The 20,174-nt window shown below is 42.7% G+C and overlaps 1 protein-coding gene across 1 annotated transcript; it reads right to left on the reverse strand.

Moving 5' to 3' along the window:
• Window positions 1–1,244: 1,244 nt before the first annotated feature.
• LOC127339788 (uncharacterized) lies at window positions 1,245–2,285 on the reverse strand. The gene is made up of 3 exons (XM_051365603.1): window positions 2,071–2,285; window positions 1,667–1,998; window positions 1,245–1,507 (listed from the first exon to the last, which is right to left on the reverse strand). The coding sequence occupies exons 1-3, from the start codon at window positions 2,283–2,285 to the stop codon at window positions 1,245–1,247; spliced, it is 810 nt and encodes a 269-aa protein (XP_051221563.1).
• Between the last annotated feature and the right edge of the window lie 17,889 nt (window positions 2,286–20,174).

A 20,174-nucleotide genomic window follows, 5' to 3' on the forward strand; every position in this document is an offset into this window, starting at 1 on the left:
ATCTCTTCGCCGAACTAGTGCACCTATTAGGTGTGTTGGGGACACAAGAGACTTCTTGCTTCGTGGTTGCAGGGTTGCATGAGAGGGATATCTTTGACCTCTTCCTCCCTGAGTTCGATAAACCTTGGGTGATCCACTTAAGGGAAAACTTGCTGCTGTTCTACAAACCTCTGCTCTTGGAGGCCCAACACTGTCTACAGGAAAGGAGGGGGAACGTAGACATCAAGTACCCGGCGTGGAAATAAACACGAGCGAGCCACGCTCGTGAACGGAGGAAAAGGAGCCAACTCCGTCGACCCGCGCCCGGCCGGAGGCCATCGCAGCTCGCCGGCGGCCAGGGCCCTCTCCCTCTCCCTTCTCCGGTATGCATTCCTGTGCCCCCTTTTTTTCCCGTTGTTGGTTGGGGCGGCAGGTCGTCGGGCGGCTGGGGCCGCGGGATCTGCCGCCGGCGGCGGCGCGCGGCCTGGACAGGGGCCGACGCGGAGACAGGGGCTCGGGCGGCCTCGAGTTGGGCGGCGCCCAGCTGGAGAGGGGAGGACGAGGGAGAGTGCCGGGGCGGCTGGGGCGCGGGATCTCCGGCGGGCGGCGGCGCACGGCCCGGACAGCGGCCGCCGCGGAGGGAGGGGCTCGGGCGGCGCTCGTGCGGCCTCGTGCGGGGCGGCGTGCGGGGCGGCGTGCGGTCCAGGGCTGGCGCTCGCCGTGGACGGGGAGGCCGGCTTGGCCCTTGGTGATTTGGCCGTGGACATTGGGGATTTGGCCATGGCCCTTGGTGATTTGGCCGTGACCATTGTGCTCTGTGGTCTGTGGTCTGGGGCTGAAATAGATACATTGCTACGTAGAAATTGCTAAAATGTAGAAATTGCTAAAATAGATGCATTGCTATGTAGAAATTGCATGGAAAAGCTAGTATTTTGCTACAGATTTTTGTATGTAGAAATTACTACAGAATTAGGGAGGTGTTGTGGTCTGATATATAGAGATTGCATGTGTGTTCATTGTTTGCAGATGGATGGTGACCAAAGTTTCTTGGACACGGTTGGTTTTGGTTTCTCAGAAACACAACCTGAAAGTCCAATTGGAGAGCAAGCAACCCCATCAACTCAGCATCAAGCGGCACCATCAACGCAGCGTTCTGCAATAACAGAGAAAGGAAAATCCAACAAAGGTAAAAATTGGTCTAGTGATGAGGATAAGGTTCTGATAGCAGCCTAGGCAAATACAAGTATGGATATTGTCGGGATAGATCAAAACCGAGAAACTCCAAAGGCTCGTTCCACATCTTTCCTGCATGCCTCTTGCTTCTTCGCAAAAGTTTTATGCTTTCTTGTATCTGGAGCTGGTATGCTCTTCACAAATGTTGCCCACCGTGGATAGATACCATCTGCAAGGTAATACCCCATTGTGTACTGATGGCCATTGATGCTATAATTCACTGCAGGAGTTTGACCTTCGGCTAGCTTTGAAAAAATAGGAGAACGTTGAAGAACATTTATATCATTGAGAGACCCTGGTAAACCAAAATAAGCATGCCAAATCCAAAGATCTTGTGATGCAACTGCTTCCAAGATCATAGTTGGCTCGTTCACATGGCCTTTAAACATGCCATGCCATTTTTTGGGGCAAATTTTCCAACCCCAGTGCATGCAATCTATGCTCCCTAACATACCAGGAAATCCTCTTTCCTCCCCTATTGCAAGTAACCTAGCAATGTCTTGCTCATTTGGAGATCTCAGGTACCTTTCCCCAAATACTTCACAAACTTTGATCACAAATTTCTTGCAAGACTCTAAATTAGTAGCCTCAGCGGACCGGATGTACTCATCAGCACCATCAGCAGCTATTCCATATGTTAGCATCCGCATTGCCGCGGTCATCTTTTGCAGAGGATGTAACCCAAGAGCTCCAGAAGCACTTCTTTTTTGCGTAAAATAACCATCATAGTCATGCTCAAGTATACCATCAGCTATGCGGTTGAACAAATCACGGGACATCCTAAATCTGTGTATAAAAAGTAAATGAGACAGGGAAATGAAAAATGGGCGAACGCAGAGAAGTGTACTAGTTACAAACCTTCGTCGAAACAAATGTTCGGGATAGCGAGGAACTGCTTTGAAGTAGTCGTCCCACAGAAGAACAAATCCAGCATCTCTTCCTCGATCAATTGCTCGACGTCCATGCTTCGAACCGCCGTGGCGTCGAGCGTTCATCCTCTCTTCCTCCTCGCGCTCGGAAAATGCTGCTAGTATGAGTTCATCGTCGCCAGATGAAGATGACGAAGAACTCATGTCCCAAAAGGATGTGTTCATTCTGTTTCGTGAGAGACGATAGAGAAATCTAAAAGTGAGAAGATAAGTCACATGTAGAGATGCTGGAAGAGAGGTGGTCGGGATGGTTTATATAGACCAGAAATATGGCCGTTGAAAATATAGCCGTTGGAATATAGCCGTTTGAAAATATAGCCGTTGGAATATAGCCGTTTGAAAATATAGCCGTTGGAATATACACGTCCTGATTTACACGTCCTCATACACGTTCCACTGAAAAACTGGGAGGTGTTAAATTTAGCAATGTGTATATGGACGTGTATATAGAGATATACACGTCCAAATTTGCACCTTCCACTAGAGATGCTCTGATGCAGGGTCGACGGAGCATACCTTTTGCTCCAAGTCGTGGCCGCTGATCGGCCGTTCTTCGACCTCCTCCTGTATGCCGTGCCATTTGTTGCACGCCGTCTGCATGATCCCCCAATGGGTGGCCATTGCCTTGTCTCCCCGGTACACGTTCATGTTCATCTTGTTGAAGTAGGGATCGACGAGTTTGCGTTCGTCGTACGCTTGCTTCACTCGAAGCCAATATGTGTCGAACGACTGATTGGCCCCGGTTATGCCGTTCATGGACACGGTCATCCAAGCTTCGGCGAGGCACTCCTCTTCCTTCGGCGTCCATTTGATACGCGGTTCGGCAGGCGGCGAGTCCTTCTTCCTCTTCTTCTTCCTCTTCGACAGGTTGGCGGCGGCTTGAGTTGGCTGTTCTTCTTCTTCGTCTTCTTCTTCGACGGCTTGGCTTCCGTCGGCCACATCCTCCACATACTCGTTGCGCGCCGCGACAGCTGCCGTCGCCCTCGCCTCCTCTTGCGTGAAGAACCCCGGGCTCGCAGCGGCGGCGGCCATGAAGAACCCCGGGCTCGCAGCGGCGGCCATGGAGCCGGAGGTGATCATCTCGTGGATCTCCTCTTCGTTCGGCACCGCCATGGCACCGAACGGGAGCGGCCCTCATTGCAGGGACGGCGAGGTGCCCTCGAACTGGCCGCCGCTGCCGACGTCAAGCTCGGGCGGCGACGGCGTGAACCTGGAGGGTTGGACGTAGGCGCCCCCTTGGAACATGGCAGGCGGCGATGGCGAGTACATCGAAGGGGAGAAGGACAACGGGGAACTGGTTGTACCTTGCGTCGGTCATTGGCCGGGGAACATGGCGCCGGCGCCGCTGCCGCCGGGAACATGGCCCATGCTCATGGCCATGCTGATCTTCCTCGCTTGTTCGTCCTGGGCCGCCGCCCTCTTGGCGGCGGCTTTTTTCACCCTCTCCGCCCTGCCGCTTGTTTCGACCTCGCGCCGTTTCTCGTCCGCCGCCCACTCTGCATTCGTCATGCCCGGCGGCCGCTCCTTCTTCGCCCGCGGCTTCCCCGTCGTCGCCTTCGGCGGCATTGTGGTGGATGAGAAGACGAGGAGGAGAGCGGTGGTGGACGAGAAGACGAGGTCGGGAACGGGAACTGGAAGACGAGGAGGAGAATGGACAAATTCGGCGGGAGAGAATGGGGATATCCAAGCAAATTGGAGGGAAAATCGACAAGATTTGGTTTTCCTGTCGCCGACTACGCGGGTCCACACGACGTTTCGCGCCAAATTCTTTCGTCCGGAGTCCCCGAGCGCGCCCCCGGGGGACCGGGGATGGCGTGGGCTCGCCGGATGGATGAGGGCCAAATCCGGATGAAAACGAGGAACCGGGGGCGCGACTGGGCCGAATTACGCCGTCCGGATGGAAAAAAGGTCGCTCGGGGGCCTCGTCGGGGAGACGAGTGGAGATGCTCTTATATGCTAGGAAGCACGGATACTTGGATATGTATCTGATACATGATACGGGGATATTGTGATACGGCAAATTTTCAGAAACACAGATACAGAGATACGTTTGTGTATATCTATTATTTAGCTAAAATATATAAAATAAAGTTTTTTCATCAGCAGGGAATAAATACAGGGAACGCATTCTCTGATCACCCCGAAGATGTGGAGAATTTGACGGCCATGGAATGCCTCTGTGTTCGGTGGTTCAGCCTGAGATGCCACGAGATGGGTGAGTTCATCCTCGGCCAAGCCGAGTTCTGGACTTGTGGGCTGTGGCAGATGGCTGGAGCCAAGGCGCTTCGCCATTGGCCGATCCACATGAGGTAACACGACTGGTTAAGTGGAGTATAGTTTGTAGTCCCAAAGATCAAGGAGGGCTTGGAGTCCATGACCTGGAGGTCAAGAATTCAGCTCTCCTGGATAAATAGCTGTTTAAGCTACTTACTGAGGATGGGACTTGGCAAACTATTCTTCGGAGAAAGTATATCGGTTCGAAGACACTATCCCAAGAGGTTTGGAAACCTGGGGATTCTCACTTCTGGGCAGGTCTTATGGCAATAAAAAATGTATTCTTTCGCCATGGTACTTTCTCTATCAGGAATGGAGCACAAATACGGTTCTGGAAAGATGCTTGGCTAGACAATGCACCCTTAAGTGAACAGTATCCTGCTCTGTATAGGATTGCTCGTCGACAAGGTGATACCATTGCTACTGTAATGGCTACCTCACCTCCGAATGTGACATTCAGACGGGTTTTACTTGGACAAAGACTTGTGGCATGGAATACCCTAATTCAACGGCTCGGAGATATTCATTTATCGCCTGAACCAGATGAATTTAGATGGAACCTACATGTAGATGGTACTTTTTCCGTAAAATCTTTCTACAATGCGATCCTTCTTTCTGATTTACCAGTTGATAGCAATAAGAAGATTTGGAAGATGAAGATACCATTAAAAATTAAAATATTTGGATGGTATCTTCGTCGTGGGGTTATTCTCACCAAAGACAATCTTGTTAAGCGGAATTGGCATGGAAGTACACGGTGTGTTTTTTGTCATCAGGACGAAACAATCAAACACTTATTCTTCCAGTGCCCTTTCGCGAGATCTATATGGTCAGTCATCCAAGTAGCGTCTACCCTGTATCCTCCGACTAGTGTCGCCAATGTCTTTGGCAATTGGTTTCATGGTATAGATTCAAAGCTTAAGATGCTTCTTAGGGTGGGGCGCTAGCAGTTATCTGGACGCTTTGGCTATATAGAAATGACAAGATCTTTAATGACAAAAATTGCTCTTTGTTGCAGGTCATCTACAGATGTACAAGTATTCTCTGTTCATGGTTACCTCTTCAGAGAGTGGAGAACCGAGACCTATTTACGGAGGTCTGTACACGGTTGGAGGCTACGGCGAGGGATATTTTTTCCCTACATGGGTGGCAGCATAATCTACGGATAGATGCCCCACCTATATCTTAGGCGTTATATGATTCATCGTTCCGATATGTATCTCGCCTAGTTTTTATTTTTTATCCTTTTGAACTTGAGACAACAAAACGGCTGTGTGCATCCTGGTTATGCAGAGGCTGGATGTAATTGCTTCTTAAAATAATAAAGCATCCTTTATCGAAAAAAAAAATGAGGCAACACGACTGTGCCTAGCTTTAGCATTTCGGTAGTAGTTACTCTCTCATTCAATGAAAGTTGTTTGAGTTTTGTTAAAATTTAGATAGATGTATTTAGACACTATCTAAGTGAAGATACATCTAAATTTAGACAGATCTAAAACAAGTTTGAGACGGAGGGAGTAGTTTGCTTGCAGTTTTCAAGCTTTTGGTTTTGAAGTATCTTCACTTAGATAGTGTCTAAATACATCTAAATTTTAACAAAATGTGTGACACCTCTACTCAAAATCTTGCACGAATTTAAGAATCAGACAAATGTATTCTGGAGTTGAAATGAAATTTACTATCCTAATTCCTACATATTGGCACACACTTTGTACTAAGTTGGAAACTGTATCAACCTCCCGTGGCATTGGCAGTGGAATACTGACATTAGTAATGGTCTAGCCATCTATCGAGTTTATGGGAATATCCAATCTTGGGAATCAGTCCATGGCCAGAATTCAGCTGGCAACACAAACAATTAATCTCAGTCATCCTTGAAATAAATTAACAGTCGCAGTGGTAGAAACAAAGACAGATCGAGCAAAAGCAGAGCGGGCAGAAACCTCACCTGCCCTCAAGCGAGTTCGTATATATATATATATACCGAATTTATAATATACTCCCTCCGTTTCTTTCTATAGTGTCTATAGATTATTGGCATATGTTTCAGAATATAAGGCTGTAGCTTGGCTTTTTTCAACTACCCCCTCTACCGGTCAACTCCCACACGACATGCATGAAAAATAAAATCATACAAAATAGGAAACAATTAATTGAGATTCCTAATGCATGATCCCAATGATTGATTAGATTTAGGAACCAATGTTTTTCTTTCCTTAATTAAACCTGGCTGCACATATATGGAGAGTCAACCAGAGAGATTTGTGGGATTTGTTACGGTAAGTTAGGAAGTTATTGATTCCCTAATTTTACTCCGATCTCAAATCGTTCAGCTAGGGGGTCTTGTGTAAAAAATACCCTTGCGTTAATTTCCGTGCCAAAAACTATAGGCACTATAAAATGGAACAGAGAGAGTATTTGAATTTGGCTAAAGAGAATATGAATTAAACATAAAACACGGTGAATGTACAACGATGTCGCCTAGAGGGGGAGGGTGGGGTGAATAGACGGGTTGTAAAAACTTCTACTTGAACGGTAAACAAGGCGGAATAAAACTACTTAAGGTTTACTTGTTTAGCTCAAAGCCTATCAACTAGGGTTTGCATATGTGCACCAACAACCTATGCTAAGCATGATGAGCAACAAGGTGATAGCTAACTAGATATAGAACATCAAACACGAAGGCTATCACAATGTAAAGCGCATAGGTAAACGAGCTCGGGTTGAGAAGTAACCGGCGAACGAGGAGACGATGATGTACTCCGAAGTTCACACCCTTAGGTGTTACGTCTCCGTTGGAGCGGTGTGGAGGCACAAGGAACTCCAATGAGCTACTAGGGCCACCATATTCTCCTCGAACCTTTCCAGCAAAGGGAAAGCCTCGATCCACTAAGGGACCCTTAAGGGCGGTCACCGAACCTGTACAAACTTGGGGAAAACACCCAAGTATCAAGCTTGAGGCAAACTCCACAACACCAGAGGCTCTCAAGTACAAGGCCACAAAGCCTACAACACGCCACACACGGAAACAAGGCCACGAAGGCTCCAACGCGCCGCAACCGGATCCAAGACCACAAAAGCTACCACACCCACAAAAGGAAACAACACCACTAAGGCTACTACGCCACAAAGGCGACAAGACCACAAAGGCAACAAGGCCACAAAGGCTACCACTCCACAAAGGTGACAAGGCCACTAAGGCAACAACACCACTAAGGTCAACAAGCCCTCTAGGGTTCCAAGAAACCCTAGAGGGAACTCACACGAACTCACACGAGACCGAAACCCCGGAGAGAACCTAAACCGATGCACCTAATGCAATGGCTAAGAAAACCACTAAGATGCCGAAGTTCTTCACTCCCAAATTCCAACAAAGCTACAAAAACTATTGGGAGAATAAGAGAGGGAAAACAAAATAGGAGGAGGAACACCAAATTACTCCAAGATCTAGATCTAGCAAGATCCCTGACTAGGAGGGGGATTCACTTGGTGGAGCACTAGATCTAGATCTCCTCTCTCCTTTCCCCCAAAAAGATGCAAGAAATAGTGGGGGATCAAGAGGAGGATCAAGCTCTTCAAAGTCAACAATGGAGGAGAGAGAATAGATAGGAAGAACTAGTGTGGACGGAGATGGGAGAGAGGTATATATAGGGGGCTCCAAAATATAGTTGTTGGGGCAGAAAAACGGTCAGATTCGAGACCCAAACCGGTACTACTGTGTAGACAACATGCAGAAAACGACCTAAGCGGTAGTTCCTCTTGTGAAAGCGGTACTTCCGCTTGAACCGGTACTACCGGGTAGGTACCGGTCCAATACCGATCCGGATCCAGGGGCTCACAGAGGCCAAGCCAGTACTAGACCAGTACCGGACCGGTACTACCGCCCTTCTTCTTTTTCCCTCTAAACCGCGATACGGAAACGGCAATAACTTGAGCTAGGAAACTCCGATTGAGGTGAAACCAATTTTTCCTGAAATAGGATGACAAGAGCTACCTCCACACATGGTAAAATCATACAAAAGAGTGGATGTTGATTTTCTTATGGTCATAGAGGTGTAATTTCTCAAAATGGTAAACCGCGAAAATCATCCAACTCGAACATGCAACATGCGATGCATCCGGAATGTGTTTCCGATGTTCTAGAGCTTGTCATAAGAATGAACACAATCTATAAAACATCTCATGGATAAGAACCAAGAACAACCAACGAACACGATGCAATGCATGCAAGGTTTGAGCTCTCTCCGATGATGCGACCAACTATCGTACCGAGCACACAATGGTCCCCAAACTAATTGGGTCCGAGTAGTTATTAAAACTACAACACGTAGGACAAACTCCACGTAAATATGTGCATATTGATATGAATTTGAATTTCATGCACATCTTAGCCGCTTTAGGATTATGGTGGAGTTTTCCCTATGCATTGGATCAACGAAAGCAAGCATGCCATAATATATTCATAAAGTAAATATGCATGCAAGACTTTCAAGAACCAAATGGAGATATGACTTGGACAAAATTCAAAATAGAACACGATGGCACACAAAGGTGTGACATGTCAAAAAGTTGTCCAAGCCATATCCAAGAATCAAATCAACACAAGATTGACCCCAAAGTTCGACAAATGAACTAAACACAATGAGAAAGATGATATCCAAAACACACATGCTCAAGGACTTATCTCATTTTAAGAAGCTAAAACCAAATATCAAGTAATGAGATGACCAAATCCCAAAGAAACCAAGGTTACAAAAACCAAACCCTCAACACTTTTCATGATGGCACAAAAGTACCGAAAAGAAAAGGTTTGTCTTGCAAAGTCAAATTCTTAAAACAAGAGAGTTATCTAATTAACATAGGAGAGCTCCCCCAAGATTAGTGCACTATTTAAGATTTTGCATTTGAATACAAAATGCACAAATGCGGGATCATCGCTCTACCGTTGGTTATCAAAAACACTAACAAGGTTCAAGTGAAATAAGGATATCCATAAGAACCAAGGAAGACACATGGGAGTCAAACTCATAAAGACAAATTCTTGGCAAGAAATAAAGAAATTGAGCACACAAGCCAAATGTAAAGATGATCCAAAGATATACCAAATTATATGTTATCAATTGTCCAAGGATGAGAGATATTTAGGAAGTAATTTCCTATGGTAGTTTGAGAATATATCGAAGATCATCTTCACAACTAAGGAAGCATATGGTAAAGGATAAGAGTTAACCATAATGCAACCGGAGATTCTTGAGGGCTTCAATTTGCTACACCAACATGCAAGGCAATGAATAGCATAACTTGAAGCACATGATTTTCCAAAGAGTATATAGAGAAACATGATGACCCACAAGTATAGGGGATCGCAACAGTCTTCGAGGGAAGTAAAAGCCAATTTATTGATTCGACACAAGGGGAGCCAAATAATATTTGTAAGCCTTAACAGCGGAGTTGTCAATTCAGCTGCACCTGGAAACAGCGTTAGTCCGTATTAGTTGTATCTAAAATACACAAATTAGAGGCAAAACAATAGCAAAAGTGTTCGGGAAAGTAGATACGTTTTGGACGTATCAACTCCCCCCAAGCTTAGCTTATTGCTTGTCCTCAAGCAATTCAGTTAACAACTGAGTGCGATAAAAGAACTTTCACGAACACATTTGTTCATATGATGTAAATATTCTCATGATATGGACAAGTACTTAGGCAATTCATAATAAGATACATGCAAATAAAGTCATCTAATAGCTATGTCAATCATGGAAAAGGTACCAACAAATTAATAATAAGCATCATGAATCATGTCTATCAGCAAGTTTGCAATGTTCATAAAAGGATATGATAAAGTGGTATCTCGCTTGCCCGTATTTGTACAGCAAAACATAAATGCCCGGGCACCTTTGAAGTTCATGGAAAGACTGGAAGTAGAGATTATCAAAGATAAAAGCATCAAAGTTATACCACAGTTAATCACATTTTGGGACAAGCATATTATACTAAGAATGACAGTTGTGCTCTCAAGAAGGTGCTCAAAGAAAGGATGGTGACTCAATGTAAAAGTAAAAGATTGGCCCTTCACAGAGGGAAGCAGGGATTAACATGCGCTAGAGCTTTTCATTTTTAAAACAGAAGTAAAATTATTTTGAGAGGTGTTTGTTGTTGTCAACGAATGGTAGTGGGCACTCTAACAACCTCATCAACCAGACTTTCAAGAGTGGCTCCCATGAAGGACGTTATCTCTACCAGCAAGGTAAATCATCCCTCTTCTCTTTTGTTTACACATGTACTTTAGTTTCATTATAGATGACACTCCCCCCAACCTTTGCTTACACAAGCCATGGCTAACCGAATCTTCGGGTGCCTTCCAACATTCACATACCATGGAGGAGTGTCTATTTGCAAATTAATTTGCTTACTGATAAATCAGGGCAAAACATGTGAAGAGAATTATTGATGAAAGTTAATTAATTGGGGCTGGGAACCCCGTTGCCAGCTCTTTTTGCAAAATTATTGGACAAGCGGATGTGTCACTAGTCCATTGATGAAAGTCTGTCAGGAGTAAATGACAAGGTTGAAAGATAAAACACCACATGCTTCCTCATGAGCTATAAAACATCGACACAAATTGAGAAGTATTTTGAAGGTTTAAAGGTAGCACATGAGAATTTACTTGGAATGGTTTGAAATGCCATGCATAGATATTTATGGTGGACACTTTGGAATAACTTGGTTTCCAGGGGTTTGGAAGCACGAGCAGCATTCCCGCTCAGTACAAGTGAAGGCTAGCAATAGACTGGGAAGCGACAATCAAGAGAGCAGTAACCGTCATAATCATGCTTGTGACAAAATGAATTAACGGAGACATAAAAGTGATACAAGAACTCTAAGGCAAAGTAAATCATCGAGGCTTAATTGACTTTTGTTCAGTCATATGCATGCGTGAGCATGTGCCAAGTCGATTCAAGTGAATTATTCAGAGGAGGATACCACAATGTCATACATATCTATGAATAAAACAATGCAAGCAAATATTTATGACATGCTACTCATATTAATAAATTGGAGCTAAACATGAGAGATCATGAACTACTAGACTTTCATTAAATGACATATACCTCACATGAACCAACTAAGCATGCTCACATGGATGAGTATATGTACAAAAATGAAAACAAATAGAGTTCATACCAGCCTCTCACCACAGTCGAGTTGTCGTAGATCATCATTATTGCCTTTCACTTGTGTAGCTTGAATAATATGGAATGAAAACCAAGCTCAAGCCACCGGAGACCGCTGAACTCCATAATAAACTTTACAAAACCAAAGAAAAACAACAGATATTTTTGGTGTTTTCGAATTGGAAACAAGAACAAAAGGAAACAGACAAACAAAGCAAAATCTTTTTGGATTTTCTCATAGCAAACCAACGATAGCAAATAAAGCAAAATAGGAATAAGAAACCAAAATAAACAAATGGTAAAGAGAAACAACAGAAATATTTTTGGTCTTTTTGTTTTTTAGTAAAGAAACAAAGCAAAAACAAAAGAATGAAAACTAAAAGAGTCACATAAACACAAAGTAGCAGAAATCCGTCAAACTTGACAGCAGTACAGTAATAAATTTTTACGAAAATAATCCGCAGCTCAACTCGAAAAGTGCTCAACTAATGAAAGTTAGATAATAACCTGGGGAACATGCAAGAAAATTGGCTTCGCAAAATAACGTTTTGGCTGTTTTTAGGAATTTTTTTAGTGTCAGTCCAGAATCTGTTTTTAGACAGCACTTTCCCAAATATCATCTTCCTCATATTAGAGGCCACCTTAAGAAGCGAAACAAGTATGTACAAGTATCCGGCAATTCTAATATGCAATGAATGAGTGATGCCGGCATACCTCCCCCCAAGATTAGGCTTTTGGCCTAAGTGGAGATCAATCCCACGGTGCCCATGAAGTGGCACCTCCGTAGTATGACGAAGAAGGATCATGTTCTTCGTATGTGCCGGAAGATGCACCAGGATACGTGACAGTGTACCTGTCGGAGGGCTCGGCATCCTCGAAGTCATGCTGCTGGTGGAAATCACGTATCCTCAGCTGCTCATCCACCTCCTCCTTAGAGCGCGACCACGGTCTCCTGTGAACACTGAACAAATCGGCTTGCGGCAAAGGGATTTCCCTCTCATCCCCGTCAATAAACGACATTTTATAGACAATATTTTCTAAACTAGAGTCAGTTGTGACAAATTGGTGACTCTTCATAGCAGCAATATCAAGCCTTATAGGAGTTAATTTCTCATCACTAGGGTCAAGAGGAAGGTCTAGATATGCAATAATACGTGAGGCAACAATTTCTCCAAAAATAGGCCCCTTATTGGATAAACGACGAGCAATGAGAGCACCAAGATGATAAGGTGTACTTCCAGTAAGTGCAGCAACTAGAAAAGCAAGATGATAACTATAAATGTTGCTAGTGTTCTCCCTACCAAGAATGCTAGTAGCAAGATAGTAAGTGAAATATCTAATGGTAGGGAGTTGAATGTTTCTTATCTTGCCGCGCTGGATGGTGCAGCTATCATCATTGGTAACTTCTCGATAGAGCTCCGTCAAAGCTTTGGGACTTTTCTCGATCTTCTTCGCTGTACCTACAGGAGTAATATCCAATGCAGCACAAAAATCCTTCAACTTCATAGTAATAGGCCTGTCATAAATCCTAAATGTAACTGATGGTGAGAAGTGTGCGTTGTTGAACTTAAAGCTTTCAACAAAGATTTTAGTTAGCCTGTAGTATTGACTCCTCTCATCTTCCATATAGGTAGATAAGCCCACATTATTGATGAGGAACAAGAAGTCATCAAGCAGCCCTGCATTACGCAAAAAGTCTTAGCATGGGAAGGATGAAGCATTAGGAACTCCATTATCCTCTTCAACTTCGAAGCTCGGTGCGATGACGTCCTCATTATAGGATCGTCTAATTTTAGTGGCTGCCCTTGAGGGCCTCCCCGTGCTTGTCGTCTCTCTTTCGAACACTTCTCCAAAGTTATGGTTATGCATCTTCCTTTTCTGAAATTTTTCAACAAACATTATAAAAGTTGATTTTCAGACATATAAATGAGGGAAACTACTATAGGAACTTGGTAGAGTACTAAACATGCATCAAAACTAATTTTTACAACTTAGAACAAGCATGCAAGCTCACTTAACATGTTACCTACAGCAGCAAAATACTCAAGATATACTCAACCAAACAAAATTCTATTTGGATAATCGGAGGAGTCACATACCAGAGAGCAAATGTGCCAAATTTCAGACAGAAATCTGGGCTGAGCAAAGAGATCGAAAAATCCTGAGCTCTTGAGCAAAAACGCGAGTGAGAGAAAGTTGGTACGAGTTTTTTCGGGAGAGAGAGTAGAATGGGAGGAAGGGATGACTAAGTGGGGCAAGGAGAGTCCCACACCACAGGGTGGCGCGCCCCCCTCCTTGGCCGCGCCGGCACATGGGGGGCAGCCCTGGGGTGCCCCACTAGTCAGCCCCAGGCACTCCCAGGTTGCTTTTCAAAAAATAAGACCAACGGTATAATTTTTGTAAATTTTTGAAAACTTTGAAAAATGCACATTTCTGGGTGTTAAAATTATTATTAAAGGGCAGAAAAAGATTTTCAAACCTCTAAACAACTAAAGCATCTTGCAAAACAATTGGTACTACAGCAAGTAAAACAAGTGGAGGAAGAAAGAAATGTTATTTAGCTCTTCTATGCATATAAAATGTACTTGTTAACAAGGTTGATCAAGTCTTGCCACCAAATAAATCTTACATGACATAAGAAGAAATAAACCTCAAATCAATCATGTCACCTTATATTGTATTGATATGGATCCAATCATAATATTTTGATATCCTTCTTTAGGCTCATATATAGGACAATCAATAACTCCCACTTTGATAGTTCTCACATTAGAAATTGTATTAACTCCACATACTTTATCAATCCTCTTGGGAAAATAAACAGTATGCTCCTTGTCATCAACATTGAAAGTAACTTTTCCTTTATTGCAATCAATAACAGCCCCTGCAGTGTTAAGAAAAGGTCTTCCAAGAATTATAGACATATTATCATCTTCAGGCATTTCCAACACAACAAAGTCAGTTAATATTAAGCAATTATTATTAACTTGAACATGAACATCCTCACATATACCAACAGGAATAGCAGTAGATTTATCAGCCATTTGCAAAGATATATTGATGACCCACAAGTATAGGGGATCGCAACAGTCTTCGAGGGAAGTAAAACCCAATTTATTGATTCGACACAAGGGAAGACAAAGAACACTTGGAAGCCTTAACAACGGAGTTGTCAATTCAGTTGCACCTGGAAACAGACTTGCTCGCAAGGGTTTATCAGTAGTAACAGGTTTATAGCGATGTAAGAGTGAAATAACAGCAGCAGAGTAACAGAGACAGCAGTAGTGATTTTAGTAAACAGCAGGATTAAAATACTGTAGGCACGGGGACGGATGACGGGCGTTGCATGGATGAGAGAAACTCATGTAACAATCATAGCAGGGCATTTGCAGATAATAATAAAACGGTGTCCAAGTACAAAGCAATCAATAGGCATGTGTTCCATATATAGTCGTGCGTGCTCGCAATGAGAAACTTGCACAACATCTTTTGTCCTACCAGCCGGTGGCAGCCGGGCCTCAAGGGAAACTACTGGATATTAAGGTACTCCTTTTAATAGAGTACCGGAGCAAAGCATTAACACTCCGTGAACACATGTGATCCTCACATCGCTACCATTCCCTCCGGTTGTCCCGATTTCTGTCACTTCGGGGCCATCGGTTCCGGACAGCGACATGTGTATACAACTTATAGGTAAGACCATAAACAATGATTATCTTGATGAAACAATAACATGTTCAGATCTGAGATCATGGCACTCGGGCCCTAGTGACAAGCATTAAGCATAACAAGTTGCAACAATATCATCAAAGTACCAACTACGGACACTAGGCACTATGCCCTAACAATCTTATGCTATTACATGACCAATCTCATCCAATCCCTACCATCCCCTTCGGCCTACAGCGGGGGAATTACTCACACATGGATGGGGGAAACATGGCTGGTTGATGTAGAGGCGTTGGCGGTGATGGCGGCGATGATCTCCTCCAATTCCCCGTCCCGGCGGAGTGCCAGAACGGAGACTTCTGGCTCCCGCGACGGAGTTTCGCGATGTGGCGGCGTTACGGAGGGTTTCGGCGACTTCGACTTCTCTCGTGCGTTTTTAGGTCGAGGCCGATAAATAGTCCGAAGGAGGGCGTCGGAGGCCGGCCGAGGGGCCACACCACAGGGCCGCGCGGCCCCCCCGGGCCGCGCCGCCTATGGTGTGGGGCCCTCGGGCCTCCACTTCAATTGCCCTTCTGGCTCCGTTAGTTTTCTGGGAAAATAGGGCCTTCTGCATAAATTCCGAGGTTTTTCCCGAAAGTTGGATTTCTGCACAAAAACGAGACACTGAGCAGCTTCTGCTGAAAACAGCGTTAGTCCGTGTTAGTTGCATCCAAAACACACAAATTAGAGGCAAAACAATAGCAAAAGTGTTCGGGAAAGTAGATACGTTTTGGACGTATCAACTCCCCCCAAGCTTAGCTTATTGCTTGTCCTCAAGCAATTCAGTTAACAACTGAGCGATAAAAGAACTTTCACGAACACATTTGCTCATATGATGTATATATTCTCATGCTATGGCTAATACTCGAGCAGTTCATAATGAGATATATGCAAATAAGATCATCTAACAGCTATGTCAATCATGGAGAGGTACCAACAATTAATAAGAAGCATCATGAATCATGTATATAAGCAGAATTGTAATGTTCATAAGAGAGCATGATAAAGTGGTATCTCGCTTGCCTGTATTTGGTTGGCAAAACATAAATGCCCGGGCACCTTTGGAGTTCATAGAAAGACTAGAAGTAGTGATTGTCAAAAGATAAATGCATCAAAGTTATACCACAATCAATCATATTTTGAGACAAGCATATTATACTAAGAATGACAGTTGTGCTCTCAAGATAGTGCTCAAAGAAATAATGGAGACACAACATAAAAGTAAAAGATTGACCCTTCGCAGAGGGAAGCAGGGATTAACATGCGCTAGAGCTTTTCATTTTTATAAAGACAGGAGTAAAATTATTTTGAGAGGTGTTTGTTGTTGTCAACGAATGGTAATGGGTACACTAACTACCTCGCCAACCGGACTTTCAAGAGCGGCTCCCATGAATTATTGCATATTTATTTGGCACTCCTTCCAACCTTTCTTTCACAAACCATGGCTAACCGAATCCTCGGGTGCCTGCCGACAATCTCATACCATGAAGGAGTGCCTTTTTATTTAGTTTTATTATGATGATGACACTCCCCAACCTTTGCTTACACAAGCCATGGCTAACCGAGTCCTTCGGGTGCCGTCCAACAATCACAAACCATGGAGGAGTGTCTATTTAAGTTAATTAATTCGGACTGGGAATCCCATTGCCAGCTCTTTTTGCAAAATTATTGGATAAGCGGATGTGCCACTAGTCCATATGAGAGTCCGTCAAAAGTAAATGACAAGGTTGAAAGTTAAACACCACATACTTCCTCATGAGCTATGAAACATAAACACAAATTGAGAAGCATTTTGAAGGGTTTAAAGGTAGCGCATGAGAATTTACTTGGAATGGTTTGAAATGCCATGCATAGGTATTTATGGTGGACACTCTGGAATAACTTGGTTTTCATGTGTTTGGAAGTACGAGCAGCGTTCCCGCTCAGTACAAGTGAAGGCTAGCAATAGACTAGGGAGCGACAAATCAAGAGAGCAAAGAATCTGTCATAATCATGCTTGCGGCAAAATAAATTAACGGAGGCATAAAAGTGATACAAGAACTCTGAAGCAATATAAATCATCGAGGCTTAATTGACTTTTTGTTCAGTCATATGCATGCGTGAGCATGTGCCAAGTCGATATAAATGAATTATTCAGAGGAGGATACCACAATGCCATACTTACTTATGAATAAAACAATGCAAACAAACATACATGACATGCTACTCATATTAATAAATTGGAGCTAAACATGAGAGGTCATGAACTACTAGACTTTCCCAAATAACATATACCTCACATGAACCAACTAAGCATGCTCACATGGATGAGTATATGTACAAAAATGAAAACAAATAGAGTTCATACCAGCCTCTCACCACAATCAGATTGTCGTAGATCGTCATTATTGCCTTTTCACTTGTGCAGCTTGGATAATATGAAATGAAAACCACGCTCCAGCCACCGAAGACCATTGAACTCATAAAGAACTTTACAAACCAGAGAAGAACAGCAAATATTTTTGGTGTTTTCAAATTGCAAATAAGAACAAGAGGAAACAAACAAACAAAGCAAAATCTTTTTGGGTTTTCTTATAGCAAACTAGCAATAGCAAATAAAGTGAAACAAATGCAAGAAACTAAAGCAAACAAATGGTGAAGAGAAATAACAGAAATATTTTTGGTCTTTTCGTGTTTTGGGAAGGAAACAAAGCGAAATCAAGAAATAGCAAACTAAAAGAAACACAGAAAAGCGAAATGGCAGAAATCTGCCAAAACCTGACAGCAGTACAGAAATCGATTTTTACAAAAATCTTACGTTGCTCAGATCGAAAAGTGTTCAACTAATGAAAGTTAGATAACAACCTGGGGAACCTGCACAAAAATTTGCAGCTCAAAATGACGTTCTGGCTATTTTTGACAATTTTTACGGTAACGTTCCAGAATCTGTTTTCAGGCAGCACTTCCCCAAATATCATCTTCCTCTCATTAGAAAACCACTCAATCGAACAAAACAAGTATGTACAAGTATCCAGCAACCATAATATGCAAAGAATGAGTGATGCTGGTATACCTCCCCCCAAGCTTAGGCTTTTGGCCTAAGTGGAGTTCAATCCCATCGATCCCATGAAGTAGTGTCTCCGTAATATGAAGATGGGTCGTATTCTGGGTATTTAGTTTATTATTACTGGCCAGGAAAATTTTTGAAATCTTCAAATAACTAAAGAACTTTGCAAATTAAAAGTGCTACAGCAACTAGAGCAAGTGGAGGAAGAAAGAGATGTTGTTTACCCTCTCTATGCATACAAAAAGTATTTGTTAACAAGGTTGATCAAGTCTTGCCACCAAATAAATTTTACATAGCATAAGAAGAAATAAACCTCAAATCAATCATGTTACCTTGAATTGTATTGATATGGATCCAATCACGAGAGTTTGATATTCTTCCTTAGGCTCATATATAGGACAATCAATAGTTCCCACTTTGATAGTTCTCACATTAGAAATAGTATTGACTCCACATACTTTATCAATCTTCTTGGGGAAATAAACGGTATGCTCCCTATCATCAACATTGAAAGTAACCTTTCCTTTATTGCAATCAATAATAGCCCCTGCGGTGTTAAGAAAAGGTCTCCCAAGAATAATAGACATATTATCATCTTCCGGCATTTCCAACACAACAAAATCAGTTAATATCAAGCAGTTAGTAGTAACTTGAACAGGAACATTCTCACATATACCAACAGGAATAGCAGTAGATTTATCAGCCATTTGCAAAGATATATCAGTAGGTATCAGCTTATCTAAGTAAAGTCTCTTATAAAGAGAAAAAGGCATAACACTAACACCAGCTCCCAAATCACATAGAGCAGTTTTAACATAATTATTCTTAATAGAACAAGGAATAGTAGGTATACAGGTCGCCCAACTTCTTCGGAACTTTGCCATTGAAAGAGTAATTAGCAAGCATAGTGGAAATTTCCTCATTGGGGATTTTCCTTTTGTTAGTAACAATATCTTGCATATCCTTTGAATAAGGTGGCAATTTAATAGCATCGATCAAAGGGATTTGCAAGAATAAAGGTTTCATCCAATCGCAAAATTTATTATAGTGTTCTTCTTCCTTTGATTTTAATTTCTTAGCAGGAAAAGGCATTTGCTTTTGCACCCAAGGTTCTCTTTCATTACCATGTTTCTCAGCAATAAAATCTTCTTTAGTGTACTTTTTATTTTTAGCATGCTTTTCAGGTTCTTCTTCAACCTCTTCTTTATCAGGAGTATCATTCTTATCATTATCATTATCATGTTCATTACCACTTTCAGTTTCAGCATCAGAAATAGAAATACTATTAGGATCATTAACAGGTTTAGAGGATTCTACAACATTTTTATGTTTCTTCTTCTTTTTCTTCCTAGAATGAGCACTAGGTTCAATGCGTTGAGAATCTTGTTCAACTCTTTTGGGATGCCCTTCAGGATATAGAGGATCCTGGGTAGAGACACCACTTCTAGTTGTTACTTCATAAGCATGTTTCTCTTTAGAATTATTCCCTAACAAGTCATTTTGCACTTTAGTGAGTTGATCAATTTGAGTTTGAATCATTTGAAAATGTTTAACAAGCATCTTAACATCATTGGAGGTTCTCTCCACAATATCATGCAATTCACTAATAGCTTGAGAATTTTCCATTAAATGATTCTCTACTCTCATATTAAAATTTTCTTGCTTAACAATATAATTATCAAACTCATCTAAGCATTGTGCAGGAGGTTTCGAATACGGAATATCTTCCCTAGTAAAGCGTTGAAGGGAGTTTACCTCAATCATGGATGAAGGGGGAATTATCTCACATATATCTTCAATAGGAGGTAGATTCTTCACATCTTCAGATTT

This window comes from Lolium perenne, chromosome 3 (assembly GCF_019359855.2).
Source record: "Lolium perenne isolate Kyuss_39 chromosome 3, Kyuss_2.0, whole genome shotgun sequence".
Classification (NCBI taxonomy): Eukaryota; Viridiplantae; Streptophyta; class Magnoliopsida; order Poales; family Poaceae; genus Lolium; species Lolium perenne.